Source organism: Aquarana catesbeiana, linkage group LG06 (genome assembly GCF_042186555.1).
Source record: "Aquarana catesbeiana isolate 2022-GZ linkage group LG06, ASM4218655v1, whole genome shotgun sequence".
NCBI lineage: Eukaryota > Metazoa > Chordata > Amphibia > Anura > Ranidae > Aquarana > Aquarana catesbeiana.
This window is the reverse complement of record NC_133329.1, coordinates 70,594,401-70,622,306: the sequence shown is the minus strand read 5'-3', so window position 1 is coordinate 70,622,306 and position 27,906 is coordinate 70,594,401. Positions and strand designations below refer to the sequence as shown.

Here is a 27,906-nt window from a genome sequence, read left to right as displayed (position 1 = left end):
GCGCTCCTGGCTCTTCCCCTCGCCAAGTGCCCACCATAGCAAACTGCTTGCTATGGGGCACTTGTGCGTGCTCACTCCTGAGCCACCTCTGTGTGTCTATAAGATACACAGACCGCAGCTTGGCCCTGCCCCTGTTCCCTCCTCACTGGATGTGATTGACAACAATGGGAGCCAATGTCTTCCTCTGGTTTTTCTAAGCCAAAGAGAAGTGAGAGAGCCACTGGATCGAGATCAGGCTCAGGTAAGTATAAGGGGAGGGGGGACTGGGAGCTGCACTGAAGGTAAAAAAAAAAACCTTCTGCCTTCACAACCACTGTAAACTGAGTTTCTCTACAAAGAGTTTGTCTACATTTTTTCTCCTTGATGCCAGCTATGTAGTAGAAGAGATCACTTCAACATGTGAGTGAAGATGTGCCCCCTTACCATATGTCCCAGGCTCACCTGTCCCTCCTGGGTGGATGTCAGGATGGAGAGCAGCAGAACATCAGTGAAAATCTGTTTACTAATCTGCCCTGTGAAGAACGAACCAAGAAATGCTCTGAGCACTTCCAGGTCGAGAGCTGTCAAACCCTGGCCAGAGAGGAAGCTAATTGAGCACAATCTATGCTCCATAAGCTTTAACAGATTGCAGAGGTAACATTAGAGGTCTTGTAGACCCCTGATGTCTCACTAACCCCTTCCTGTTCTGAAGTCCCTTTAACAGGTTTAGTAAACCCGGGTGGCTGTAAGGATTTGCTGATCACATGACCACTATGATTGCCTGTCACAGAGGTCACATGATTGTCAGCTGGTCACGTCAACTTGTTGACAGCTCGGTCACTGTGCTAGGAGCACACAAAGAGCAAGCTCTCAACACAAAGTTCTGTCACCCATGAATGCATATGTGCAGCGAGTGTTAAAGCTCACCTTCTTTGCCACTGCACATATGCGTTACTTGTGCAGCAAGAGGTTAAACTAGCCCATTTATGAAAGTTAAGGGTACGTTCACATTTGCGAATGGACCTAGTCTACGATCGTACGAGAGAACCCCAGCGGGGGGTTCCAGCGATCAGCTGTGAGAGGCAGCCCCATTAGAAGCAATAGAATGCCGCCAGCTCCCGCAGCTAATCGCGCCATTTCACATCTAATCACTTATGCAGCACTCACATGCAAGTGGACACAGACACTGCTTTTAATGGGGCTACCACTCGCAGCTAACTGTGCAAACCCCCTACTGGGGTTCTTGCACATAGTTGCAGACAGGGTGCATTCTCAAGTGTGAATGCACCCTAAATGAAAAAAAGTTGGAAAAATTTTAATTAAAAAAAAAAACAAAAAAAACTATCCCCCCACATACACACGCCATTCAAATGCAAATGAGTATTTTAACATGTGTGCAGAACAATTTTTAAAAAATGGCTCTGATAGCAAAACAGTTACTACCATGTCAACCTCCCAGACAATTTCTCCAACTACTAAAGTTTACAAGTATGACAAATGAATCTCAGTATCAAAAGAATTGGATTTGAATGTATGCAGTATACATTGCTCCCAAAACCGAACCCTGACGCTAGGTTCACACCTATGTGTTTTTTTGCATTCCGCGTTGGCACAGCAGCTCATTCAAATAAATTGGCTGCCATGCCTGCGTTTCCGGAAAAAAACAAAAAGGAGCATGCACCTTTTCAAAAATGCAGCCGCAGGGAACTCGCATGGTCTTTTTGACCATGCAATTTCCCTGCAGTACTCCCACACGCACTGTGATTTTACATGTGTGGGGGTGATTGGCAACCCTGTGCGTTTCCATGGTGGAAGGTGGAGGGTGTGGGAATCGCTGCGATTCTCGCACCCGCAGACACATGCAGAAATGTGAACCTAGCCTAATGCCGCATACACACAGGCAGACTTTTCAACTGGTCCGACAGACTTTCCAGCAGACTTTCAACGGACTTTTGACGGACTTTCTAATGACCGGACTTGCCTACACACAATCACACCAAAGTCCGACGGATTCATACGTGATGACGTACACCTGACTAAAATAAGGAAGTTGATAGCCAGTAGCCAATAGCTGCCCTAGCGTCGGTTTTTGTCCGTCAGACTAGCATACAGATGAGCGGATTTCTGGGTCCGGCGGAGTTACGATGTAAAGATTTGAAGCATGTTCCAAATCTAAAGTCCGTCAGATTTGTGACTGGAAAAGTCCGCTGAAGGTCCGATGGAGCCCACACACGATCGGATTGTCCGCCGACGTCCGGTCAAAAAGTCAGACCGTGTGTACGCGGCATTAGTGTCCTTCGTTATGTTTTCAACTTACTTTTTATTCTTGGTAGCATCAACTTTCCATCTGTTTGATTGTATTTACTGTTACTTCTTAAATATCACCCTTAAATACCTTACATTTACTTCAAGACAATCCTCTTCTGTATTGTTTTTATTTCATACCTGATTTGTTTTCTTTTTTTCAACATCTTTGTCTTCTTTCTGTTTTTCTTGAGAAGATAATAGAAACACTGATCAGATAGTAAACAATTACATACAGTATCTTAACCACTTTAGCTCCAGAGGGTTTACCCCCCTTCCTGACCAGGCCATTTTTTGAAATACGGCACTGCGTTATTTAAACTGACAATTGCGCGGTCGTGTGATGCTTTACATAAACAAACTTTTTTTCCTTATTTCCACAAATAGAGCTGTCTTTTGGTGGTATTTGATCACCTCTGCGGTTTTTAATTTTTGCGCTATAAACAAAAAAAGAGCGACAATTTAAGAAAACAAAACAAAAAAACAATATATATCTTTCTGCTATAAAACACTTTTTTCAATAAAATTAAAAAAAAAAAAATTGAATTTCTTCATCAATTTAGACCAATATGTATTCTGCTACATATTTCTGGTAAAAAAAAATCCAAATAAGTGTATATTGATTGGTTTGTGCAAAAGTTATAGCGTCTACAAACTATGGCATATTCTTTTTTTTTTTTACTAGTAATGGCGGTGATCAGCAACTTATACTGGGACTACGATATTGTGGCGGACAGTCAGGCACTAAGCGACACTTTTTGAGAACCAGTGATACTTATACAGTGATCGGTGCTAAAAAAAAATATGCACTGGCATTGTACTAATGACACTGGCTGGGAAGGGGTTAACATCAAAGGGTTAACTGTGTGCCTGACCAGTGCTTTACTACTGTGGGGAAGGTTCTTGTAGTAGACATGGATCGGTGCTCCTGCTTAGCAGAGACACAGGATCCATGTCTTCTGTAGTGATAGAATGGTGATCTGCCTTCTTTACATAGGCAAACTACTGTTCTGCCTGTGTATCAAAGCATCAGCGGGTGCCGGTGGACATCGAGTCCGCCTTTCTTGGCTGATTGGCTGGCTATGGGTGAAATAATTCCTGTACATGTGCACATGACTAAATTCATCCTGGCACCAAGGATGCATATTTCTCAGTTACACATGATAGGGTAAATGGAATAGCCATTTTTATTTATCAAACATTTAGTTATAAGTATCAAAACGTTTTTCTGATTAAGCAGATATACTTGGTGCAAATATGTGTTAGAAGTCATATGATGTAACAGCTGTTTTGGTTGTGGTCAAGTACCATTCACACCTTCAGCTGTGAAAATGTCTATCTCTGGCTTTTCCCAGAGAACTCTGAAAGTGACGTGTATATGTTAAATGACCATTTCTGCATATCAATGAATATCACCAAAGAGTTGACTGGGACTTCAAAAGAGTCCAAGTCCCAAGGTGCCACCCCCTTCAGAATGTATAAATTGTACTATGATGTTCTCAGCCATTTCAGAGCAATTTTGAAATAAACATGTACTGTATTTATGTTTGCTCCCCTGCTTATGGCTAAAACTATAGGCTTGAATATTAAATACATCTTTTTGAATGTGGCTTCAGCAGTCAACGTTACTGAAACCCCTTAAGTTTTGGCGTTTTCCTATCAATTGGTCTTCGGAGTCGGAAATTATAACTCTACAGATATCGCTAAGAAATGGAACACCACAAGCTGGGAATTCACTTCTGCTGGTGAAGGTAAGCAAACGTTTTGCTTACCGTGACTTCCCCTTGTGCTGTGCTTATTTCTGTAAGTCGGTGTCATGGAGTACTCTTTTCAAGAACCTTGACTGTTGAATTTTTTTTTTTTTCCTTTCCATACTATCAGTCACTTTGTACTGTCCTCTTTTTTTTCAAATAAAATAAATAGTAAAATGAAAAAAAAAAAATGTTTAAAGCGCCCCTGTCTGCCCATGCTCGTGCATAAATGCACACACATGCACCAGTCCCGCATGCAGGGCTCAAAATTTTAAGTCCTGAGCTACTAGCCAGGCCTTTAGAGTTACTTGCCACCAGTTGCCACTCCTAACCCTTACCCTGCCCCACCCCTAATTCTGCCCCTAAACATCCCCTCGTAAATTATCCCATGAAATGACACTGTTAAATGTTTTATGCAGAATTAAGTTACATAAATAAATATTAACAACAAGTTTATCAGTGCCCATCAGTGCCGCCCCATTAGTGCCCATTAGTGCAGCCTCATCAGTGCCAATCAGCGCACTCTATCATTGCCCATCAGTGCAGCCTCATCAGTCCCCATCAATGCAGCCCATCAGTACCCATCAATGCAGCCCATCATTGCCCATCAGTGCAGCCTTATCAGTGCCCATCAGTGCAGCCTATCAATACCCATGAATGCAGCCTCATCAGTGCCCATGAATGCAGCCTCATCAGTGCCCATGAATTCAGCCTCATCAGTGCCCATCACTGTAGCCTCATCAGTGCCCATCAATGTAGCCTCATCAATGCCCATCAATGCAGCCTCATCAGTGCTCATCAGTGCAGCCTCATCAGTGCAGCCTATCAGTGCTCATGTCAGGGCTGGGCTCAGCCCTTCCTTCCCTGAGCTGGCTGCTCAGCTGTTGGCTAATTGCAAGCTCCTAACTCTCCACCGTTACTCACCTGTTGATGATATCCTGCTCGTCAGTCCTGCCTACTTAAGCCATTCAGCCTAAAGGATCTCTGCCTTGGCCTTGGTCAACATCACAGAGACTCCTGCATTCTCCTGCATTCCTGTTTAAAGACTTGCTTGGCTGACATCCTTTCTGGCTCCAGATGCTGCTTGCTGTTCCACTACACTGATCCCTGACTTTCTGGCTTGGCTGACTATCCGTTCTGGTTATCAAGCTTTGGCTATGTTTTGACTACGTTTGTTCTATTTACCTTTATTATTAAACAAGTGTGATTTAACTGTACTTCTGTATCAGTCTGATTAATGGTTTCTGACAGCCCATCAACACAGCCTCATCAGTGCCCTTCAATGCAGCCTATCAGTGCCCTTCAACGCAGCCTATCGGTGCCCATCAATGCAGCCTCACTTGGGAGGAAAGTCGGCCGGATCACACAGAGAAAGAATCTCCCTGTAACACAGCTTGGTTTTAGAACACTGGCTGCTGTCAAAGTCCCGCCTCCTGGACCGATTACTATGATAGACTTCACACTACTTCAATTTAACGGCATTGGTCCAGTGTGATGTCTATTATAGGAACCAGTGGTGGGTGTTTCAGATCCAAGCTCCCTTCCCCACAGTTTCCTGGCCAATCGCTGGGAGGAGAATTGGCTTCTATTCAACCACGCCTGCCGGTGGTGCCTGCCCCCCCAATGTGGCTTTACACTCGCCCTCAGCTTATTTCCACTCGCCAAATGTGCACAGATGAGTGGAAATTTTGAGGGCTGCCGCACGTATATGTAAACAGTGATCGCACACACCACACGTGAGGTATCGCCACAAATGAGAGTGAGAGAAATAATTCTAGCTCAATACTTAGTGTGTAATCCTAAACTTGTAAACTGTAAAGGCTTTTAAAGTGTCGCTTTTGGGGATTTTTAGGTACCATAGTTTAGCACCATTCCATGGGTGGACGCAATTTTAAATTGTGACAACGTACCTATTTACTCAGCGTAACATCAACTTTTATATTTTAACAAATAATTGGGTATTATACTATTTTTGCATTTGAAAAGCCTTTGTGCAAATACCGAACATACATAAAAATATGCTACACCCATTTTATTCTCTAGGGCCTTTACTTAAAATAATATTTAACTTTTGGGAGTTCTAAGTAGTTTTCTAGCAAAAAATCATGTTTTATACATGTAGGAGAGGAATGTCAGAATTGGCCCAGACTGGAAGTGTTTGGAAAGTGCTTCTTGGATGTCAGGCCTCTGGCTAGGCTGTGAAAAGTCTAACACAGGTGGTACTCCCTTACTCGGAAGGAGTAGCAAAATGTATTTTGGAGTGTATTTCTATGTATGCCCATGCTATGTGTGAGCAATAGCTTTTTAAATTGACAACTTTGTGTAAAAAAAATTACTTTCATTTTCTTTCCTCATTTTCCAAAATATTGTGGCAAAAAAATGAAGCCTGCAAAAGACTCCCCATGGCTCATAAAAATACCTTGGGGTGTTTACTTTCTAAAATAGGGTCTTCTGTCCTGATGCTCCTGGGTCAAAAAAATGTAGGTAGTCAGGAAATTAGATGTGTAATTTATGCCCATAGAAAGCCTGAAGGTGCTCCTTAGATTTGGGCCCCTCTTTCACACAGACTAAATAATACACACTGTTTTCTTATATAAAGTGGTGTTCCACCCAAAAAAAAAATGCATGAAAATTCCTAAAAAAAGATAAAAAAAACATTTGGAAATTTTTTTTTTTTTTACTCACCTCTAAATGCCTGTTGCTAGGGGGTCCCTCGTAGTCTGCCTCTTTCAGTGCCTGGGCTGGTGACATCACTTCCCCTTGGCACAGGAAGGGCTCAGCTCTGCTCCCTCCCTCTTGTCAATCATCTGGGACCCATTACAGGTCCCAGGTGACTGAGCGGCCAATCACGGCGCGCGGTGCCACTCGCACATGCACAGTGGGCGCCCGGCGCCCACAGTTGCAATGCCGGCGCCGCCAAACTTAGGGGGAGATGAGCGGGGCTTCGATCCCCCGCATCGCTGGACCCTGGGACGGGTAAGTGTCCAATTAAAAGTCAGCAGCTGCAGTATTTGTAGCTGCTGACTTTTATTTTTTTTTTTTTTAATGGGCCCTCCTCTTTAATAAAAATAATGTAGCAGAAAACATTTGGCCTAATTTTATAAAGAAATATTATTTATTTGCTAAATTTTGTAACAAAAACGAAGAAAATAGTATTTTTTTACTTCAAAATGTTTTAAATTTTTTTTTTAGAGCAAAAAATAAAAAACCCAGTGGTGATTAAATACCACCAAAAGAAAACTTTGTCTTAAAAAATGGCAAGAATTTCATTTGGGTACAGTGTTGCATGCTTGAATAATTGTCACTCAAAGTGTGACAGCGCTAAAAGCTGAAAATTGGCCTGGACTGGAAGGGGATAAAAGTGTCCGGACCTGAAGTGGTAAACTAAAGTTTTGTATTATTAAAAGCAAACTTGTGGCTTGCATAATAAAACTTGGTTGTACCTAAGGCTCCATGCACACTGGCTTAAAAACCGCTGCTTCTACAGGAGTTTTGTGGTTTGTCTGTAGAATCAGCTCAGTGTTATCCTATATGTCCATGCATGATTAGAGGCATATTTTGAGCTTAGTGATTAGAAGCAGGAAAAAAAATCCTTCTGGTTTGCGTTTCTGATTGGAGCTTTCTGGCAGAAAAAATGCTAAATTCTACTAACTCGCCTAAACTCGACAAAACCAACAAACTAAAAAAAATACCCTTAAAGAGGTTGTAAACCCTGGGGAAACAAAAAACAAACAAAAAAAACCTAGACAAATGAGAAAAAAATCTTGCGAGCCACAAGGATCCAATGCCAAATATGTGACAATACTCAGCTGCAGGTCACATTTCATCACGTTTCATATGCCGTGCAAACTAATTTAAAGAAAAAATACACGCTGCGCTAGAGTAAACTATATCAATCAGTTATCTCTTGAGTATAAGATATGTACAAATTAACCCTCTCTACATCAATTAGTGATAACAAAAATCAAAACGTATATATAAAAATAAATTCATATAAACCAGACAATTTAAAGTGCGACGTGCATAAGAAATATTGCCAAATATTTAAAGTGCATAAACAGATACAAAAGTGCATTAGTGCTCCATAATAATTATAATAAACAGTCCTGATAGATAATCATAAAGTGATTGGTGAAAAGTCCTGTAAATCAACATCAAATAGATGTGTAAAAACAATGTCCGTAAATGGTGTTATCCAACATGCTCATGAAATCCTTGGTGCTGCAAAACATGCTCCGGTGCACTTCAGTGGCCCCCCTAGATTAACCACTTTAGCCCCGGAAGGATTTACCCCCTTCCTGACCAGAGCACTTTTTGCGATTCGGCACTGCGTCGCTTTAACTGACAATTGCGCGGTCGTGCAATCGGGAGGCCCGGTGTCCAATCGGGTGCCTCCGGCGGCTGTGGGCGGGCTGGAACGAAGCTGTCAGCGGCTTCGTTCCAGCCTACTCAATGTAAACGTGGAAGCGACGTCATGACGTCACTTCCCGTTTACTCGGCTGCCAATGGCGCCTAATTTAAAATAATACACAGTATTCAGAATCGCCGTTTTCAGTGTCTTTTAGACATCCCCCATCCCTCTATAAAGAGTACCTGTCACCACCTATTACTGTCACAAGGGATGTTTACATTCCTTGTGACAGCAATAAAAGTAAAAAAAAAAACATTTTTTTTTAAACATAATTTATAAGTATAAAAATAAATAAAATAAATTAAAAAAAAATTAAAAAACATTTTTTAAAGCGCCCCCGTCCCCGCGAGCTCGCGCAGTGAAGAAAACGCATACGGAAGCATGCATATGTAAACGGTGTTCAAATCACACATGTGAGGTATCGCCGCGATCGTCAGAGTGAGAGCAATAATTCTAGACCTAGACCTCCTCTGTAACTCTAACCTGGTAACCGTAAAAAAAATTTAAAGCATCGCCAATGGAAATTCATAGCTACCATAGTTTGTTGCCATTCCACGAGTGCGTGCAATTATAAAGCGTGACATGTTTGGTATCTATTTACTCGGCGTAACATTATCTTTCACATTATACAAAAAAATTGGGGTAACTTTACTGTTTGGATTTTTTAAAATTCATGGAAGTGTCCCTTTTCCAAAAATTTGCGTTTAAAACACCGTTGCACAAATACCGTGTGATATAAAATATTGCAACAATCTGCATTTTATTCTCTAGATTTTCTGCTAAAAATATATATATAATATTTGGGGTTCAAGTAATTTTCTAGCAAAAAATATGGATTTTAACTTGTAAACACCAAATTTCAAAAATAGGCTTAGTCATGAAAGGGTTAACAGATGTCGGTCTCCAGCTTGGTTCAATACAGCTCCATAGTCATAAACAAGAGAAACTCTATAGTGTAATATCGTTGGGTAAATTTATTTATAAATAAATTACACTCCCCACAATGGGGTACCCACATTGTCCCGGTGCGTAAGTGCACCACTCTATAGCAAGCCTCCGAAATATAATGTTGCTGTAATCAGTGTTATCAGTCTGTTAATCAGTACAGAGCCCGGGGGTGGCTCCAAAGCGTGTTTTGACTCAGTATAGCAGCTGGGTCACACGCTCTGAGGTGAGCACAATAATCTAGGGGGGCCACTGAAGTGCACCGGAGCATGTTTTGCAGCACCAAGGATTTCATGAGCATGTTAAATAACACCATTTACGGACACTGTTTTTACACACCTACCGTAAATACTCGAGTATAAGCCGAGTTTTTCAGCACTTTTTTTGTGCTGAAAGTGCCCCCCTCGGCTTATACTCGAGTCAAGCACTTTTCTGGTGCAAAGAATGACATTTTCCGAACCGATTTGGGGCCCCGTATCTCGGGGCCACTTGGTCCCTAGGCCACTAGGAACCCAAAATTTGGTGTGCAAACCCAATGGAACTAGCACTACAACATATCCGAAGATGAGGTTCCTAGCATCAAGTGGCCCCGAGATATGGGGCTCCAAAGTCAGTTCGGAAAATGTCATTCTCTGCTGCAGAAAAGTGCTTGACATTTTCCGAACTGTTTGCACACCAAATTTGGGGTTCCTACCACCAAGTTGCCCTGAGATACGGGGCCCCAAATTCGGTCAACTGTGGCCATCTGCAGCAATGTCATTTCGGGACCCTTTGGGTTCAGAGACCCCAAATTTTGGCTGCAGCTAGGGGGCATCTAGGAACCCTTAACTACCGACTTTGAAGTTCGGGGAACCTATGGCTGCAAATGAGCACAGTGAGGCATGCAAATGGGCATTGTTGACCCTCTTTTCCACTTACAGTAGCTGCAAATGGGCATTGTTGATCCTCTTTTCCACTTACAGTAGCTGTGCATTTCTCACCCTAGGCTTATACTCGAGTCAATAAGTTTTCCCAGTTTTTTGTGGTAAAATTAGGTGCCTCGGCTTATATTTGGGTCGACTTATACTCGAGTATATACGGTATTTGATGTTGATTTACAGGACTTTTCACCAATCACTTTATGATTATCTATCAGGACTGTTTATTATAATTATTATGGAGCACTAATGCACTTTTGTATCTGTTTATGCACTTTAAATATTTGGCAATATTTCTTATGCACGTCGCACTTTAAAATGTCTGGTTTATATGAATTTTTATATATATATGTTATCAGTAATTGAATGATGTAGAGAGGGTTAATTTGTACATATCTTATGCTCAAGAGATAACAGATCGATATAGTTTACTCTAGCGCAGCGTGTATTTTTTCTTTAAATAAAAAAAAACCTGTAATACAAAAATGAGCTAGAACGAAGCCCTGAAGCCCCCTGAGATGGCTGACATCTTTCCCGGTGTTTCTTCTGGGTTTACGGGCTCCGGTGCTGTGAGTGGGAGCTGCTGGTCATGGCACAGGGCTCTGAAGAAACAGCACCGGGGGGCCGTTCCTTCAGAGCGCAAGCGCCAATGATGTCATAGGTGGAGTATGCAGTAAATATCTCCTAAATGGTGCAAGTTTATGAGATATTTACAATACCTATAGGCAAGCCTTACTATAGGCACAAACAAACCAGGGAAGTTTACTTCCTCTTTAAATGTTACAGTATATATATACTTCCCAACTAGCATAAAGTATTTAGGCAAAGGACACTACCCCAGTTATGTGGCCCATTAACAAGGAGTAAGCAAAAAATTATTGGCTAAATTCAAAAGTGCTTTTTTCATCACTATGTTTCCTTTTTACTGGCTTTTAAAACAATAATGTGATAATTCAAAGAATTGTGTGAAAGGTTTAGAATAGTGTAACACTATTGGTAGTTAAAGTGATGCTATTTTTTTAATTACAAACATGTAATACTTACACTTACTTCTTGTTTTTGGGTCCTCTTGTTTTCTGGTCCCCCCGCAGGCACTCCTGGCCCCTCCCCCTCGAGCAGTGCTGCCTAGAGAAAGCTGCTTGCCCTGGGGATACCGCTCTGTGCTCGCTCCCAAGCCACTGCTCTATGCGTCCATAAGACATAAGTCCATAAGCTCGGCCTCGTCCCCTTCGGCTCTCTCCTTATTGGCTCACTGGCTGTAATCACTGGCTGTCTAAACCATCAAGGAGGGAGAGTCCCCATACAGCTGAGACTGTCATGAACATCACTGGATCGGAGGAGGCTCAGATAAGGATTGGAGGGGCGCTGCACACAGAAGGTTTTTTTATTTATTTTTTCTTTGCCACTTCAGCGAACTCTTATGGGAGACTTAATTCACCATTACAGTTCATTTTTGTCCCAACTCTTTATCACATCATAGTAGCTTTTATCAAATGCACTTATAAAATTCCAACAACAGTTCTTACACAAGAAGCATATTTCCTTAACACAAAATCTGAAACCTAGTCTACGTCCTCCCACCCCCCCCCCCCACATCTCCCCCCTATCTCCGCGTATCAGCCCTTAATAGAACTTTAGTTCATCCATCCCCGTTATAGTCCTATAATCTCAATTCCTCAGCATAGCTCCATGATCTTTTAAACTCTTTCCAACATTCCCACTTCACTTTGAACCCTTCATTATTGTCATCTAAGCTTACTCTCAGACATTCCATATTAAAAGTTTCCTCTACAGAATCAATCCACTCCCAAATTAGTGGGCTTACCTCTTCTTGCCATTTCTTGGGGATTAGTCTTTTAGCTGCGTTTAGCAAGTGCGATATCAGCGAATCCCTGTACTGCATCACATCCCCCTCCACTCCATGGAACAGCACAATCCACGGATCTTCCACTATTTCTTTTATAGTGATTTCTTTTATATAATATATAATCTTCTTCCAATATTTTTTAATTTTAGGGCAGTCCCACCATAAGTGGGTTATTGTCCCTACCTCCTTACAACCTCGCCAACATTCTGCAGATTTATCTGATATTTGCTCATTTTGTCTGGAGTTGCGTACTGTACCATCTGGTTAGACATTTATAGTTCATTTCAGCAGTTTTAGTGTCTACTGACGAACTATGAGTCAAATTAAGTATTTTTCCTATAGTGGTCTTATCCCTTTGTGACCCCAATTCCTGTTCCCATTTTTTTATATATGGTGGGATCTCCACTTCGTCCACAGTCAGCAAGAGTTTATATAGCCCAGAGATCGTATTTTGTCGTGTTTTCTCCAGTACAGAGCCGTTCCAGCGGAGTCAACTCTTCCCCTGATCTAATTGGGTGAGGTAAACTCTTGACAAAATGGCACAACTGGAGATACCGCCACTCACTGATCAACCATAAATCCTTATTGTGTTTTAACTCTTGAAGTGATACAATTTTTCCTTTTTTAATTAGGTCTCCTAAGTTTCTTATCCGATTTCCCCCTATTGTCTTTTTCCCTGGTGCAAAAAATGCATTATCTTTCAACACAATTAGCAGAGAATTATAATTCCCATTAAGGTATTTACAGTATACGTCATAACCCAAATTTTTAAAACAATCCGTGTTAGTGCGTGTGTATTTACGTCCAACGTTCTAAAGTGTGGTGGATTCCAAATTATGTTTCCCAATTGTGCCTTACTAAGTGTTTTTTCTATATTAACCCATCTTTTTTCACTCTTTTCCCTAGCCCATTCGACCACCCTCGACAACACTATGGCTTTGTAGTATTTTGAATGTCTGGTACAACTAACCCTGCTCTTTTCTTTTCCTGCCTTAAAGTTGCAAAGGATACTCTTGGTTTTCTGTGTTTCCATATTGAGTTCATTATTAACGATTTTAACTTTCTGAGGTATGGTTGAGGTAGAGCCAATGGCAACATCTGAAACTTATAGGTGATCTTTGGTAGGATGCTATCTTTATAATGTTAATACGTCCTTTCCACGATATAGGCCAACCTATTATTCTATTGCAATCGGTTCTAACTTCGTCTAGCAGTGGTATATAGTTTAATTTGTAAACCTTCTTCATAGTATTCGCTAGCTTTATTCCCAGGTATTTAAGTTCCTTCCTCCAGGAAAACTTGAATTAATTTTTCAGCAGTTGTTCTTCTGTCTTACATACACTTATGTTAAGGATTTCTGACTTAGCTAGATTTATTTTAAAGTTAGATATTTCGCCATGTTGTTTTAAAGTGTTTAATAAGTTGGGCATTGTGATCCTAGGGTTGGCAATGTATAATAATACATCATCCTCAAATGCTGCAAGTTTATGTTCTTCGTCTCCAATCTTGAATCCACTTATATTGGGGTTGTTTCGTACCGTAGCCAATAATGGCTCCAAAAGACAACACGAATAGCAGCAGGGATAAGGGGCACCCCTCTCTGGTCCCGTTTTTCATCTCGAAGGGTGCCGACTGCCTTCCATTCATTCTTATGGTTGCTGTTGGATGGTGATATAGTGTTTTAATCTACCCGATCATTCTAGGGCCAATTCCCATAGTTTCTAAATTCATGAACCCCCAGTCTACCCCGTCAAAGGCCTTCCTTTCTATCGACAGGAGTAGACCTGGGGGCCCACATTCTTTTATCCTCTGGAGAAGGAGCAGCGTTCTTACCCCGTTATCCCTTCCCTCCCTTCTAGGGGTGAAACCCACCTGATCAATGTGTACCAAAAGATTCATCAATCCTTTCATCCTACCTGCCAGAACTTTAGCGTACAATTTTATGTCTGCATTTAGCAGCAAAATTGGCCTATAACTGGAGCACATCGTCCCGTCTTTCCCCTCCTTCAAGATTACTGTAATTATGGCAGACAGGCCCTCCCCATCCATTTCATAGTCAACCCCCGGGCTATTCATGTATTGGCATAACTTTGGAGTTAAAATCTCTTTGTATTTTTTTTAGTAATACGTTATAAGCCCATCTGGGCCAGGGCTTTTCCAGAGCTGAGTCCGATAGGGCTTTATTTATTTCCTCCTCTGTTATACGGGACTCTAATGTCTCTCTTACGTTCTCTGGGACATTAGGTAATCCAGCGTCTTTAAGGAAATCGTTTATTTTACCTCTTTTTTTCTCCTGACTGGCCCCCACCATAATCTACTGTATACAGGGCTTGGTAGTAGTTTTTTAATTTTTCCGCTATACTCTTAGTAGAATAGACCATTTCTCCTCCTTTAGTTTGGATTTTTTCTATGTAATTTCTAGCTTTTTTTCTTTTGCAACATTCTGGCAAGATGTTTGCTAGATTTATTCCCCCATTGGTATCTTTCTTTAGCTATTCTATTGAATGTTTTTTAGTTTCTTGTTCCATGAGATCCTTCAGTTCATCTCTTTTTATTACTAAATTATGGTATAGCACTGACTGATTACCCTAGAGTTTATGTTCTTGCTTGGATCTGAAAATCTGTTCCGTCAATTTTTTAATTTTCCGTTCTCTTTTTTCTCCTTGCACCTACTTCTATCAGAATCCCCCTTACGTAGGCCTTGTGGCCCTCCCACAAGGTGGACCCCGAAACCTCACCTGTATCATTTTTTGCAATATACTGCTCTAGTTCTTTTCCCACGATTGCTGAGCTCACCTTGTCCCGAATTAGATCTTCATTTAATCGCCAAGCATAGGGTTGTCTTTGATTGCCAGTTACTATCATCTTCATTCTTACTGGAGAGTGATCCGATAGTGTTGATATTTCTATTCCAGAGTCTATTACCCATTCAATCATTCTATGTTCGACCCATATGTAGGCTATCCTAGAGTAGGTCCCATGTACAGGGGAGTAGAACGTAAAGTCTTGTATTTTGGGATGAAGGATCCTCCAAATATCTACCAATTGGCACCCATGCAGTTTTTGTTTTATCTTCCTTAGTTGTACATTCTTTGCCCCCTGCACCCGGGATGTACTGTCCAGGCCTGTATCCATGCAGAAGCTCATATCTCCCATCAGAATCACTTGTCCCCTCTTGAATTCCATCAGCTTCCCCAAGGTGCCAGTGTGCACTCCATTTCGCTTAATTTACCTTTTAGGAAGAGATATCTTCCTTCTGGGTCAGTCAGCCTTTCCTCCAGTGTAAACCGGATTCCTTTCACGAACCCTATTGCGACACCTCTAGCTCTCTTTGTGATTGTATCTCCGTAGTACCATGTCGGAAAGTAACAGGAGTGCAATTTCACATTGGACACATGGGATAGATGGGTCTCTTGTAAAAAGACCACCCCTGCTCCATATGGCTTTAACTCTTAAAATCTCGTGTCTCTTACTGGGAGTATTTAGACCTCCTAACGTTATAGGTCATAAAATTTATTGTTGTCATTTCTTATTTCCTATTTTCCTATGCTGAACACACTTTATTTGACTATCCCGGAGATAAACTGCTCTTATATGCAAGATACCAGAGGTGCAAGCTCACCTACGATCCACCAGGTTAACCGCCGGGTGTGTGGCACGCCAGCGTGCGTGTGCCGGGACGGGCAGGGGGGTGTCATCTGCGGACTCCTATCCTCTCCTTCTCCTCCTCGGGTCCGCTAGGCTATCACACCGGTCTGCGCCCATCCATACACTGGCCGGCACACTCAGGTCCCTCCCTTCGTGACAGACATTACATCCACATTTCTCTCATCCTCCGCCAGATCGGTTGTGACACACAGAAGGTTTTTTACCTGCATGCAGGTAACAAAACCTTCAGCCTTTAGGACCCTTTAAGTATTTATTTTAAAGGCCTAAACATCTGCCCAACATGAAGGGCAACTGGGAAGAAAAGGGGGCAGCGATACTTGGTTCCAAAAGCAAATTAGTTCATTCTTCAGAGCCTGGGAGAGCAATAAAAACCTAACAGGGGTTCTTTTTCTTTCCAACTCTATCCAAAACTAGAAGTCATATTTTTGGCTTCACAAACATTTTAGATCCATGAGACACATTGCTATGCTTTTTTAGACTTGTATCTATGTTCTTTAATGAATTTTAATGCAAATGTCTTACTTGATCTCCTGCATTTATGTCTCCAGCAAAATAAACGCACTGCTACAGCAATTGTGACCAAACTTGCCAGGATACCACAGATCACAATGACCACAAAATGTGATTTTTCTGTGGAAAAAGAAGACAATAGGGGTTAAAGAAAAGACAGCATTTTCCTAGCATCAATGGAGGAATTACATCATCATTTAAAGAAACCTGACACAATTGATAATCACTGATACCTTCATAGTCAAGCTGGAAGTCCGTCTGTAGAGGCTCTTGTAAAGAGTCATGTTGGACTCTACAGGAAAAGATCTTCTTCTGGTCATAATTGGTAGGTGTGATGGTCACGGTGCTGGTGACTTGGTAGGTTCCTTTTTTATACTCTTGTGGCTTTTCCATAAACTGTTTCTTTAAGACCTCTCCATCTCTGTACCATGTTATTTTGATCTCTGGAGGGAAGAATCCTGTAGCTTTACAGGTCAGAGTGTTCTCTGTATTTCTGTGGACCTTTATGCTAAGTATGGAGAGCAGAGGTCTGGCTGCAGAGAACACAAATACAGTTAATATAGCTGGATTTCCATTGTTCAGAAACAATTTACCATAAACGGTTAGAAATCTTTGTGAGGTATGGAAATAAAAGACATTGACACTCGATCAGTTGACTATTAACTATTAACACTAACAAAATAATTTTAGAAGCAAGAAATTAACCACCACGTCTCACAGACAGTTTGGTTGACGCACTAAGAAGGACCCCGCCAGGAAGTAAAAAGGAGAGGAGATGATTCAGGTTAGGGAAGTCATATGATCACTATTTTAGGGAAGTTAAAAAAAGGGATTTAGCTATTGTTTTTTAATAACTGGATCAGTTAGAGGTGAGTGGGGATTGAAATGTGGCCTGGAATGGGGCTTCAACTCTCTAACTGCACCCTACCTACCCTGTCATGTGGCCATTTTGCCTGGTTATTTGCCCTATTTTGCTCAGGGCCCCTCTGGCTATATATACAGAGACAAGGGCAAGGGAGACAAAATGGGCTCAACAACTTTTTTTTTTTTAAAGTAATGTTGATAGACAGAGAGAAGGCTGCCTTAAGGCTTGGTTTCCACTAGTGCGACTTGTCATGCGACTTGGGACTTCAAAAGTCGCATGACAAGTCGTACCCCATGATTTCCAATGAATACCGTTCATATCTGTGCGACTTGAAGTCGCAGAGACTTCAAAGTAGTCCCTGCACTACTTTGGTCCCACTTTGATGCGACTTGAGGTCCATAAACCTCAAGAATACACAGGCATTGTTTCAAGTCACATCAAAATTGCGGCAAAAAAGCATGACTTTTAGGTCGCAATAGTGGAAACCTAGCCTTAATGTATAGTTCAGAATTATATGGTCACTGTACACCTCTTCTATATACTGTATTGCAGCTAGCTAACTAATGCAACTTCTGTAGATGATAGATATTAATAAACATAAATCTCAAAATATATTTCCTATAGGAAAAAAAGGCACATCCGCAACAACAGAAACTACTTACATACAACATTCCGCACTTCCAGATGTCAACTTGTGCATTTGATTTGCTGCAGAGTGCCTTCCAATCCTGGATAGCTGGGAGCATTCTAATCAGCAGACAGTGGTCAATTATGTGTACCATTATTGATCCACCACTTATATGAAATGATGGGGTGTCTATCAGGAGAAGGCTAGACTGGGAGGCAAGAGGACAGTTTCCCCATGGGCCAGTACTAATAGGATATATTTTACAGTGGTAGAGACACCTTACCATTCAGGCATTAATCAGTGTTGGATCTGCAGTCAATGACATATAATGGGCATTACAGTATATAGCTACATTGTTCGAGAAAGGGAAGTCATCCAGCACCGACGTCCTTTGTGGCTCTAAGATGTCATGTGACTAAATTCCAACTTCCATAAATTAAGCTCAAGTTGTGAAAATGTGTGTCACCATAAACAGTCTTCAGTGAACATCCACTTTTCACCAATCACTGTGGAATCAAGGCACACTAAGCACAAAACACATTCTTTAGCCCACACAAAACTGCCCCTACCATGAAAGAGCCACTTGGTTGCATTTGCCAGATGTTGCAAGTGCAACAGATGTTGCGCAAGTGCGGCCGAATAATGCTGTCTTCTATTTCCTGCTTCCTGGATAGCACCGCCGTAGTGCGCATGTGCGGCCAGAGCTTGTAAATGAAACAGCTGCTGTAGATGTCATGCTGCCCTATCAGAGGTCAGCATGGCTTGAAATGTTTACTATTTATTTGGGTGTGCTTGCATCACTGGCCACGCCTCTGATGATATCCACATTGGATGAAACATGTCAGGCTGGCCGATGCAAGTACGCTGTGAGCCGCGGAGTATTTTTTATATGTGATGATGTTCCTTTTTTACCTGTAAGTAGACTACATTAAAAACGTGTGTTTTACCTTTACGGGCTTCACTATTGTTGCTTTTTTCCTTACCGGGTTTATATCCTGTTGGTGATCGCGCAATATATCCATCTCCTTGTGCGAGTCCTGATGTCTTTCTGATATTGATGAACCTGGATATTTCTATGACCTGCCTATCAAGTATGGAGAGTGCCATTCGGATCCACTATTAACCTCTTGCATCATATGATTACATTGCTTGTTTTCATATCTTTCTGGTAAGCAGATTGATAGCACCTGGGTGTGGTGTGCTTTTCCTTTGCACATTGAAGTTTGGTGGAGGCTCCACGTTATCTCTATCCTATATTGATTTTCCATGGACCAGTACACATTTTTTATATAATTTGCTTCACTTAAGCGCTGCATTTTGGTTTTTTATATTTGTGTTTGATGAATCAACAAACTATGCTGGCGGCTTTTCTTGTTCTCTTTTTTAGTTAGCGCAGATATTTGTTCACCCTGTTTTTCAAACTAAGAAAATAACCAGACATATCTAGTCTTAAATCCCCAAATTGTTACTAAGTTATACATATATATCTATAAAGTGCAAAGTGCTCAAAAAATAAGGCAATGTGCCATAATCTATAACAAATGTAAGGTAACCAAGTCCATCTCGTTACTGATCCAAAAAAAAAATGGATATTTGCCCAAAAAAGAAATGTGTATATAAATATATGAAAAATATATATTCTTAAACAAATAAAGTTCATAAATGTGACAAAATATAAACAGCGGAAAGTGACATTCAGTGAATCTTGTATGTAGATCAACTTATGCACACACAAATGTGATCCTCCACCAGTCGTACCCAACTGATTCACCGATTGAAGTGGCTGGTAAACCTATAAACCAGCAGCTGCGCCTTGATGCAATCAATGCTAGGATCCAGAGAGCCGTTTAAGCCATACATGAACTCTTCTTCAAAACTCAAGCCACTGTCCCCACATATATAGAAGAGGAAGGAAGCTCCAATAGTGTGATATCATTTTTAAAAGGTTTATTTAAAAACATATACAATCAATAAACTCACATTTAAAAGTGTCAGACCCGACACTAGGAATAGCCAGCATATATGTGTTCCTGATCACCTCTGGCCGCTCAGCTTGGTATGCGAGCCTCGAGTGTGATCCTGGATAGCGTGTTGATTCCAGAGTCCTTGCCCCGCCCTACGCATTTCAACATACGTCTTCCCAGAGCGGCAGGACGTCTCAAGTCCTCACGCCATTTTATATATGGGCAAATTGGTCTACAAGATTGGTCAACAACCCACTGCTGTGCTGATTGTGGATCAAAAACTTTATTTGTACATACATAATATCAAATGGTGGATTCCAACATGCTTTATACTATCACTAATACAAAAGCTGGACAAAAATATAATCTAAAATATACACTCAGTCAAAATGCAGCAATGAATAATACTTTAAACGATCAAATATACAATTTAAGAAATAACTCTAAATTGCCCCAATTTACTGATGGTATAAAAAGCTGAATATATGCAAATTCGTAATGTTTTTTAAGCGGCCAGATATGGAATTAAAAACTTACTCCAGACTGCCGCAAAAAAACTGAAGCATTCTCTAACGGATCTTACCCACTTGCCGACTGCCGCACGACGATGCAAAAAGTACTTACAGGTACATCCTTGCCTTCCCACGGGTGGGGGGTCCGATCGGACCCCCTCCAGTGCCTGCGGCGGTCGGATTCAGGTCAGGGGCGATCAAAGGTGAGGGGGAGGCCACTCATTCGTGGCTCCCCCCTCGCGATTGCTCCTGTCGAATGACATGCTTCCTCGGCTTCTGTAATGTAAACAGAAGCGGAGGAAGTGATGTCATCTCTCCTCTAGCCGGTCTTTTCGTTCCGGCGCCAAAGAGAGAAGACATCCAAGTAAGTTTGCACAACACTACACTTCCAGTAGAACACGCAGGCACACTTTTCAACCCCCCATCACCCCCCAGTCACCCTCTGATCACCCCCCTGTACCCCCTGTCAAAACTGACACCAAAAGCAGTTTTTTTTTTCTGATTATTGCATTGGTGTCAGTTTGTGACAGTTATAAGTGGTAAGGCAGTTAGGGTTAGAACCCTTTAGGTCTAGGGTACCCCCCTAACCCCCCCTAATAAAGTTTTAACCCCCGTGATCACCCCCCGTCGCCAGTGTCACTAAGCAATCGTTTTTCTGATCGCTGTATTAGTGACACAGGTGACGCTAGTTAGGGAGGTAAGTATATAGGTTCGCCGTCAGCGTTTTATAGCGACAGGGACCCTATATACTACCTAATAAAGGTTTTAACCCCCTGATTGCCCCCTAGTTAACCCTTTCACCAGTGATCACCATATAATTGTTACGGGTGATGCTGGTTAGTTAGTTTGTTTATTATAGTTTTAGGGCACCCGCCGTTTATTACCTTATAAAGGTTTAACCCCCTGATTGCCCGGCGGTGATATAAGTTAAGTTTTTAGGGTCAGATAAGGTCTGCGTTGCCCCAGGCAGCATCAGGTTAGCGCCAGTACTGCTAAAACCCACGCACGCAGCATACACCTCCCTTAGTGCTATAGTATCTGAACGGATCAATATCTGATCCGATCAGATCTATACTAGCATCCCCAGCAGTTTAGGGTCCCCAAAAACGCTGTGTTAGTGGGATCAGCCCAGATACCTGCTAGCACCTGTGTTTTGCCCCTCGGCCCAACCCAGCCCACCCAAGTGCAGTATCGATCGATCACTGACACTTACAAAACACTAAGCACACATAACTGCAGCGTTTGCAGAGTCAGGCCTGATCCCTGCGATCGCTAACAGTTTTTTGGTAGCGTTTTGATACAGTCGCTGACAGTCAGGAGCTTTTTTGCCTGTGAGTCTCACTAGTGTACCCCTAAATTTAGAGCCCAAAATGGCAAATCGAAGGTACACTAGTGAAGAGGCCTACACGTTTCTGAGCATGACAGATAGTGAAGAGAAAGTCACTCATCTGTCAGATTCAGGCTCAGAATACGATCCTGTAGACGACAGCGGCTCCATGACAGATAGCTCTGATGACGGAGTTGTGGTCCCTGCCAAGGTCAGGCGTACCAGACCCCGAACTTCTTCTTCTGTCCTTGAAGTGCAAGAACCACAGGTCCCTCGTATGGAGCAGAGCAGTACTAGCGCCGCTATTTCTTCTGGTGAACTGGCAAGCACCAGCGGCCTAGTACACCCTGGTCGTACATCCAGCACTGCAGTATCATGTGGTGACGTGGCGAGTCCCATAAGTGCAGTTCAAGCTGGCGAGGTGGCAAGCACAAGTAGTGTCCCGCTGCCACCAAGAAGACGAACACAGGCCCGTCGTGCCCATAGTGCCCTTCCTGCTGCATTCGCCAACCCTAATTGGGAACCCACCACTTCTGCAGCACCCGTACTTCCCCTATTCACTGGCTAACCCGGAATTCAGGCGGAAACAGTTGATTTTACGCCACTTGATTTTTACTCACTGTTTTTCACCGAAGATCTCTATAGATGTATTGTGGACCAAAGCAATTTATATGCTGGTCAACACATCACCACTATTCCCCAGTCCTCCCTTGCCAGATATTGAAGACCAATTACGGTCTCCGAATTTAAGATCTTTCTGGGCCTTTCCCTCAACATGGGCATAACTAAAAAGAGTGAGTTGTGGTCATATTGGTCCACTGACCCAATTCACCATATGCCCTTGTTCTCTGCCTCCATGACCAGGGCACAATACGAGCAGATTTTGCAGTTCATGCACTTCAATGACAGTGAACTCTGTCGTCCTCGTGGAGACCCTGAATACGATCGGCTCTACAAAATTCGGCCCCTCGTAAACCACTTCAACCAGCGTTTTGCAGACTTGTTTACTCCCCATCAAGTTGTCTGCGTTGATGAGTCCCTGATTAAATTTTCTCGCCATTTGTCATTCAAACAGTACCTTCCCAGCAAGCGTGCCAGATACGGGGTCAAGATGTATAAGCTCTGTGACAGGGCCACAGGCTATACATGTAGTTTTATGGTTTACGAGGGCAAAGATAGTCACGTAGAGCCGACAAACTGCCCTGACTACATAGGAAGCGCTGGCAAGATAGTGTGGGACTTGGTGTCACCCTTATTCGGAAAGGGGTACCATTTATATGTGGACAATTATTACACGAGCGTGCCACTTTTTAGTCACCTTTTTGATCATCAAATTGGAGCATGTGGCACCGTGCGACCTAATCGCCGGGGCTTTCCCCAGTGACCTGTAGATTCCCGTCTTAGGCTGGGGGAGAGAGCCTGCTTGTGGTGTAATAATTTGCTCACTATGAAGTGGAGGGACAATAAGAATGTTTTCGTTCTTGCCTCCCTTCATGCAGACACGACGGTCCAAATTACTACGGCAACTGGTGTTGTGGAGAAACCCCTCTGTGTCCACGATTATAACCAAAATATGGGAGGGGTGGACCTCAACGACCAGTTGTTGGCGCCGTACCTAGTTGCCCATAAGACCAGACACTGGTACAAAAAAGTGTCTGTATACTTATTTCAATTGGCTTTGCTGAACGCTCATGTGCTATACAGAGCTTCAGGACAGACTGGATCCTTCCTTAAATTCCAGGAAGAGATCGTCAGAGCCCTTCTGTATCCAGATGGTGCTCCACCTCACCTTCCCCAACCAGATGCAGTAAGACGGCTGCATGGGAGGCATTTTCCTTATGTCCTCCCGAGTACCCCTACCCAACGAGCCCCCCAAAGAAAATGTTGTGTCTGCAGAAAGCGTGGATATAGGCGTGACACCCAGTATTATTGTCCCTCCTGTCCTGGCAATCCTGGTCTTTGCATTGGTGAATGTTTTGAGCGCTACCATACACTAGTTGAGTTTTAGCGTAGGGTAAATCATTGCACAGACTAGGACACTTTAACAGGGTCTCCCAAGATGCCATCGCATTTTGAGAGACCCAAACCTGTAACCGTTACAGTTTTAAAAGTTACAGTTTTAAGAAAAAAGGAAAAAAAAAAAAAAAAAGGAAAAATAAAAAAAATACACAAAAAAAATATAAAATAAAAAAACCAAAAATAGTTGTCGTTTTATTGTTCTCTCTCTCTCTCTATTCTCTCTCTATTGTTCTGCTCTTTTTTACTGTATTCTATTCTGCAATGTTTTAATGTTGTTAAGTTTTATCATGTTTGCTTTTCAGGTATGTAATTTTTTTATAGTTTACTGTGTTTTAACCATTTTTTTGTTTTCAGGTACGCCATTCAGCGCAGATTTATTTATCTTGACAGCAACAGCGTTTGCTCCCACGATACATAAAGCCGTGACTCCAGCGCTGTCAGAGGTGATTTCACCACCACAGTTACATACTTCAGCATATATGCCAAAGCGTGGGGGCAGCAGTGGGTGGAGGAGCAATTTGCTCCTGCCTTTTTGCGGGAGGATGCCCCCATGCTTCGGCATATATATATTTTAGGCACAGGTTGCGTTAAATGTTTTATTTTTTACTATTTTTTTTGTATTTGCTTTGCAGGTATGGTAAGTCTTACTGTTATACTGTAATGTTATTTTGTTTTATTGTTAACCATCATTTGCTTAGCAGGTACGCCATTCAGTTGCAGCGCGGATTTATTTATCTTGACAGCAACAGCGTTTGCTCCCACGATACATAAAGCCGTGACTCCAGCGCTGTCGGAGGTGATTTCACCACCACAGTTACATACTTCAGCATATATGCCGAAGCGTGAGGGCAGCAGTGGGCGGAGGAGCAATTTGCTCCTACCTTTTGCGGGAGGATGCCCCCATGTTTCGGCATATATAAACGGTGCATATATGCCCATCATTAGAAGTGGGTGGATGAAGGGAGGTATTCTAATGGTGGGCATACCCACTGATCAATCTCTTTTTTTCGTTCAGCCCACAGGCTGCATGAAAAAAAGTTTACAATATATGCCCAACAAGGACCAGCAAGGTACTGGTATGTTGCTGGACTTTAAGTGGTTATACCAGAATGATGCCTGCAGGTTTAGGTATCATCTTGGTATCATTCTTTTAAGCCAGCGGTCGGCTTTTATGTAAAAGCAATCCTAGCAGCTAATTAGCCTCTAGACTGCTTTTACAAGCAGTAGGAGGGAATGCCCCCCTGCCACCGTCATCCATGTTTTTCTCTGGCTCTCCTGTCCCAACAGGGAACCTGAGAATGCAGCTGTTGATTCGGCCAGCTGACCATAGAGCTGATCAGAGACCAGAATGGCTCCAATCATCTCTATGGCCTAAGAAACCTGAAGCTATGAGCATTTTATGACTTAGATTTCGCCGGATGTAAACAGCGCCATTGGGAAATTGGGAAAGCATTTTATCACACCGATCTTGGTGTGGTCAGATGCTTTGAGGGCAGAGGAGAGATCTAGGGTCTAATAGACCCCAATTTTTTCAAAAAAGAGTACCTGTCACTACCTATTGCTACCATAGGGAATATTTACATTCCCTGAGATAACAATAAAAATGCTAAAAAAAAAATTAAAAAAAAAAATGAATGGAACAGTTTTAAAAAAAGCAAAAAAAATAAGAAAGAAAAAAAAAAAAAAACCCCTGTCCCTCCGCTCTAGCGCAAAGGCTTACGCAAGCGTCGGTCTGGCGTCAAATGTAAACAGCAATTGCACCATGCATGTGAGGTATCACCACGAAGGTCAGATCGAGGGCAATCATTTTAGCAGTAGACCTCCTCTGTAAATCTAAAGTGGTAACCTGTAAAGGCTTACATTAAAAATGTATTTAGTTTGTCGCCACTGCACGTTTGTGCGCAATTTTAAAGCATGTCATGTTTGGTATCCATGTACTCGGCCTAAGATTTTATTTCATCAAACATTTGGGAAATATAGTGTGTTTTAGTGCATTAAAATTGAAAAAAAGTGTGTTTTTTCCCAAAAAAATGCATTTGAAAAATCGCTGCCCAAATACTGTGTGAAAAAAAAAGAAACACCCACCATTTTAATCTGTAGGGCCTTTGCTTTAAAAAAATATGGAATGTTTGGGGGTTTAAAGTAATTTTCTTGCAAAATATTTTTTCATGTAAACAAAAAGTGTCAGAAAGGGCTTTGTCTTCAAGTGGTTAGAAGAGTGGGTGATGTGTGACATAAGCTTCTAAATGTTGTGCATAAAATGCCAGGACAGTTCAAAACTCCCCCAAATGACCCCATCTTGGAAAGTAGACACCCCAAGCTATTTGCTGAGAGGCATGTCGAGTCCATGGAATATTTATTATGTGACACAAGTTGCGGGAAAAAGACAAACATTTTTTTTTTTTTTTGCACAAAGTTGTCACTAAATGATATATTGCTCAAATATGCCATGGGAATATGTGAAATTACACCCCAAAATACATTCTGTTGCTTCTCCTGAGTTCGGGAATACCACATGTGTGAGACTTTTTAGGAGCCTAGCTGCGTACGGGACCCCGAAAACCAAGTACCGCCTTCAGGCTTTCTAAGGGTGTAAATTTTTGATCTCACTCTTCACTGCCTATCACAGTTTCGGAAGCCATGGAATGCCCAGATGGCACAAAACCCCCCCAAATGACCCCATTTTGAAAAGTAGACACCCCAAGCTATTTGCTGAGAGGTATGGCGAGTATTTTGCAGACCTCACTTTTTGTCACAAAGTTTTGAAAATTGAAAAAAGAAAAAAAAACATTTTTCTTGTCTTTCTTCATTTTCGAAAACAAATGAGAGCTGCAAAATACTCACCATGCCTCTCAGCAAATAGCTTGGGGTGTCTACTTTCCAAAATGGGGTCATTTGGGGGGGTTTGTGCTATCTTGGCATTTTATGGCCTACAAAACTGTGATAGGTAGTGAGGAGTGAAATCAAAAATGTATGCCCTTAGAAATCCTGAAGGCGTTGATTGGTTTTCGGGTCCCCGTATGCAGCTAGGCCCCCAAAAAGTCCCACACATGTGGTATCCCCATACTCAGGAGAAGCAGCAGAATATATTTTGGGGTGCAATTCCACATATGCCCATGGCATGTTTGAGAAATATATCATTTAGTGACAACTTTGTGCAAAAAAAAAAAAGTTTGTCAATTTCCCGCAACTTGTGGCAAAATATAAAATATTCCATGGACTCAACATGCCTCTCAGCAAATAGCTTGGGGTGTCTACTTTCCAAAATGGGGTCATTTGGGGGGTTTTGTGCCATCTTGGCATTTTATGGCCTTCAAAACTGTTATAGGTAGTGAGGAGTGAAATCAAAAATTTACGCCCTTAGAAATCCTGAAGGCGGTGCTTGATTTTCGAAGCCCCGTACGCGGCTAGGCTCCCAAAAAGTCCCACACATGTGGTATCCTCGTACTCAGGAGAAGCAGCAGAATGTATTTTGTGGTGTAATTCCACATATGCTCATTGCATGTTTGAGCAATATATCATTTAGTGACAATTTTGTGCAAGAAAAGAAAAAAAAAAAAGTTTGTAATTTTCCCGCAACTCTTGTCAAAATATAAAATATTCCATGGACTCAACATGCCTCTCAGCAAATAGCTTGGGGTGTCTACTTTACAAAATGGGGTCATTTGGGGGGGGGGTTTGTGCCATCTTGGTATTTTATGGCCTTCAAAACTGTGATAGGTAGTGAGGAGTGAAATCAAAAATTTACTCCCTTCGAAATCCTGAAGGCGGTGCTTGGTTTTCGGGGCCCCGTATGCGGCTAGGCTCCCAAAAAGTCCCACACATGTGGTATCCCCATACTCAGGAGAAGCAGCTAAATGTATTTTGGGGCACAATTCCACATATAACCATGGCATGTGTGAGCAATATATCATTTAGTGACAACTTTTTGTAAAAAAAAATTATTTTTATTTTTTTATCATTCAATCACTTGGGACAAAAAAATGTAATATTCAATGGGCTTAACATGCCTCTCAGCAATTTCCTTGGGGTGTCTACTTTTCAAAATGGGGTAATTTGGGGGGGGGGGTTTGTACTGCCCTGCCATTTTAGCACCTCAAGAAATGAGACAGGCAGTCATAAACTAAAAGCTGTGTAAATTCCAGAAAATGTACCCTAGTTTGTAAATAACTTTTGCGCAAACCAATAAATATACGCGTATTGACATTTTTTTTTACCAAGGACATGTGGCCGAATAC

At 42.0% G+C, this 27,906-nt stretch overlaps 1 protein-coding gene across 1 annotated transcript in view; it reads right to left on the bottom strand.

The window, feature by feature from the left end:
- The window catches only part of LOC141147982 (tyrosine-protein phosphatase non-receptor type substrate 1-like), a 122,545-nt gene that overhangs the window by 6,884 nt on the left and 87,755 nt on the right, over positions 1 to 27,906 (bottom strand). Inside the window, exons 4-5 of the mRNA XM_073635138.1 lie at positions 16,587 to 16,886; positions 16,366 to 16,473 (exon numbers count right to left, since the gene is read on the bottom strand). Coding sequence (XP_073491239.1) covers positions 16,366 to 16,473; positions 16,587 to 16,886 — 408 coding nt within the window. The remainder of the gene's footprint in view (positions 1 to 16,365; positions 16,474 to 16,586; positions 16,887 to 27,906) is intronic.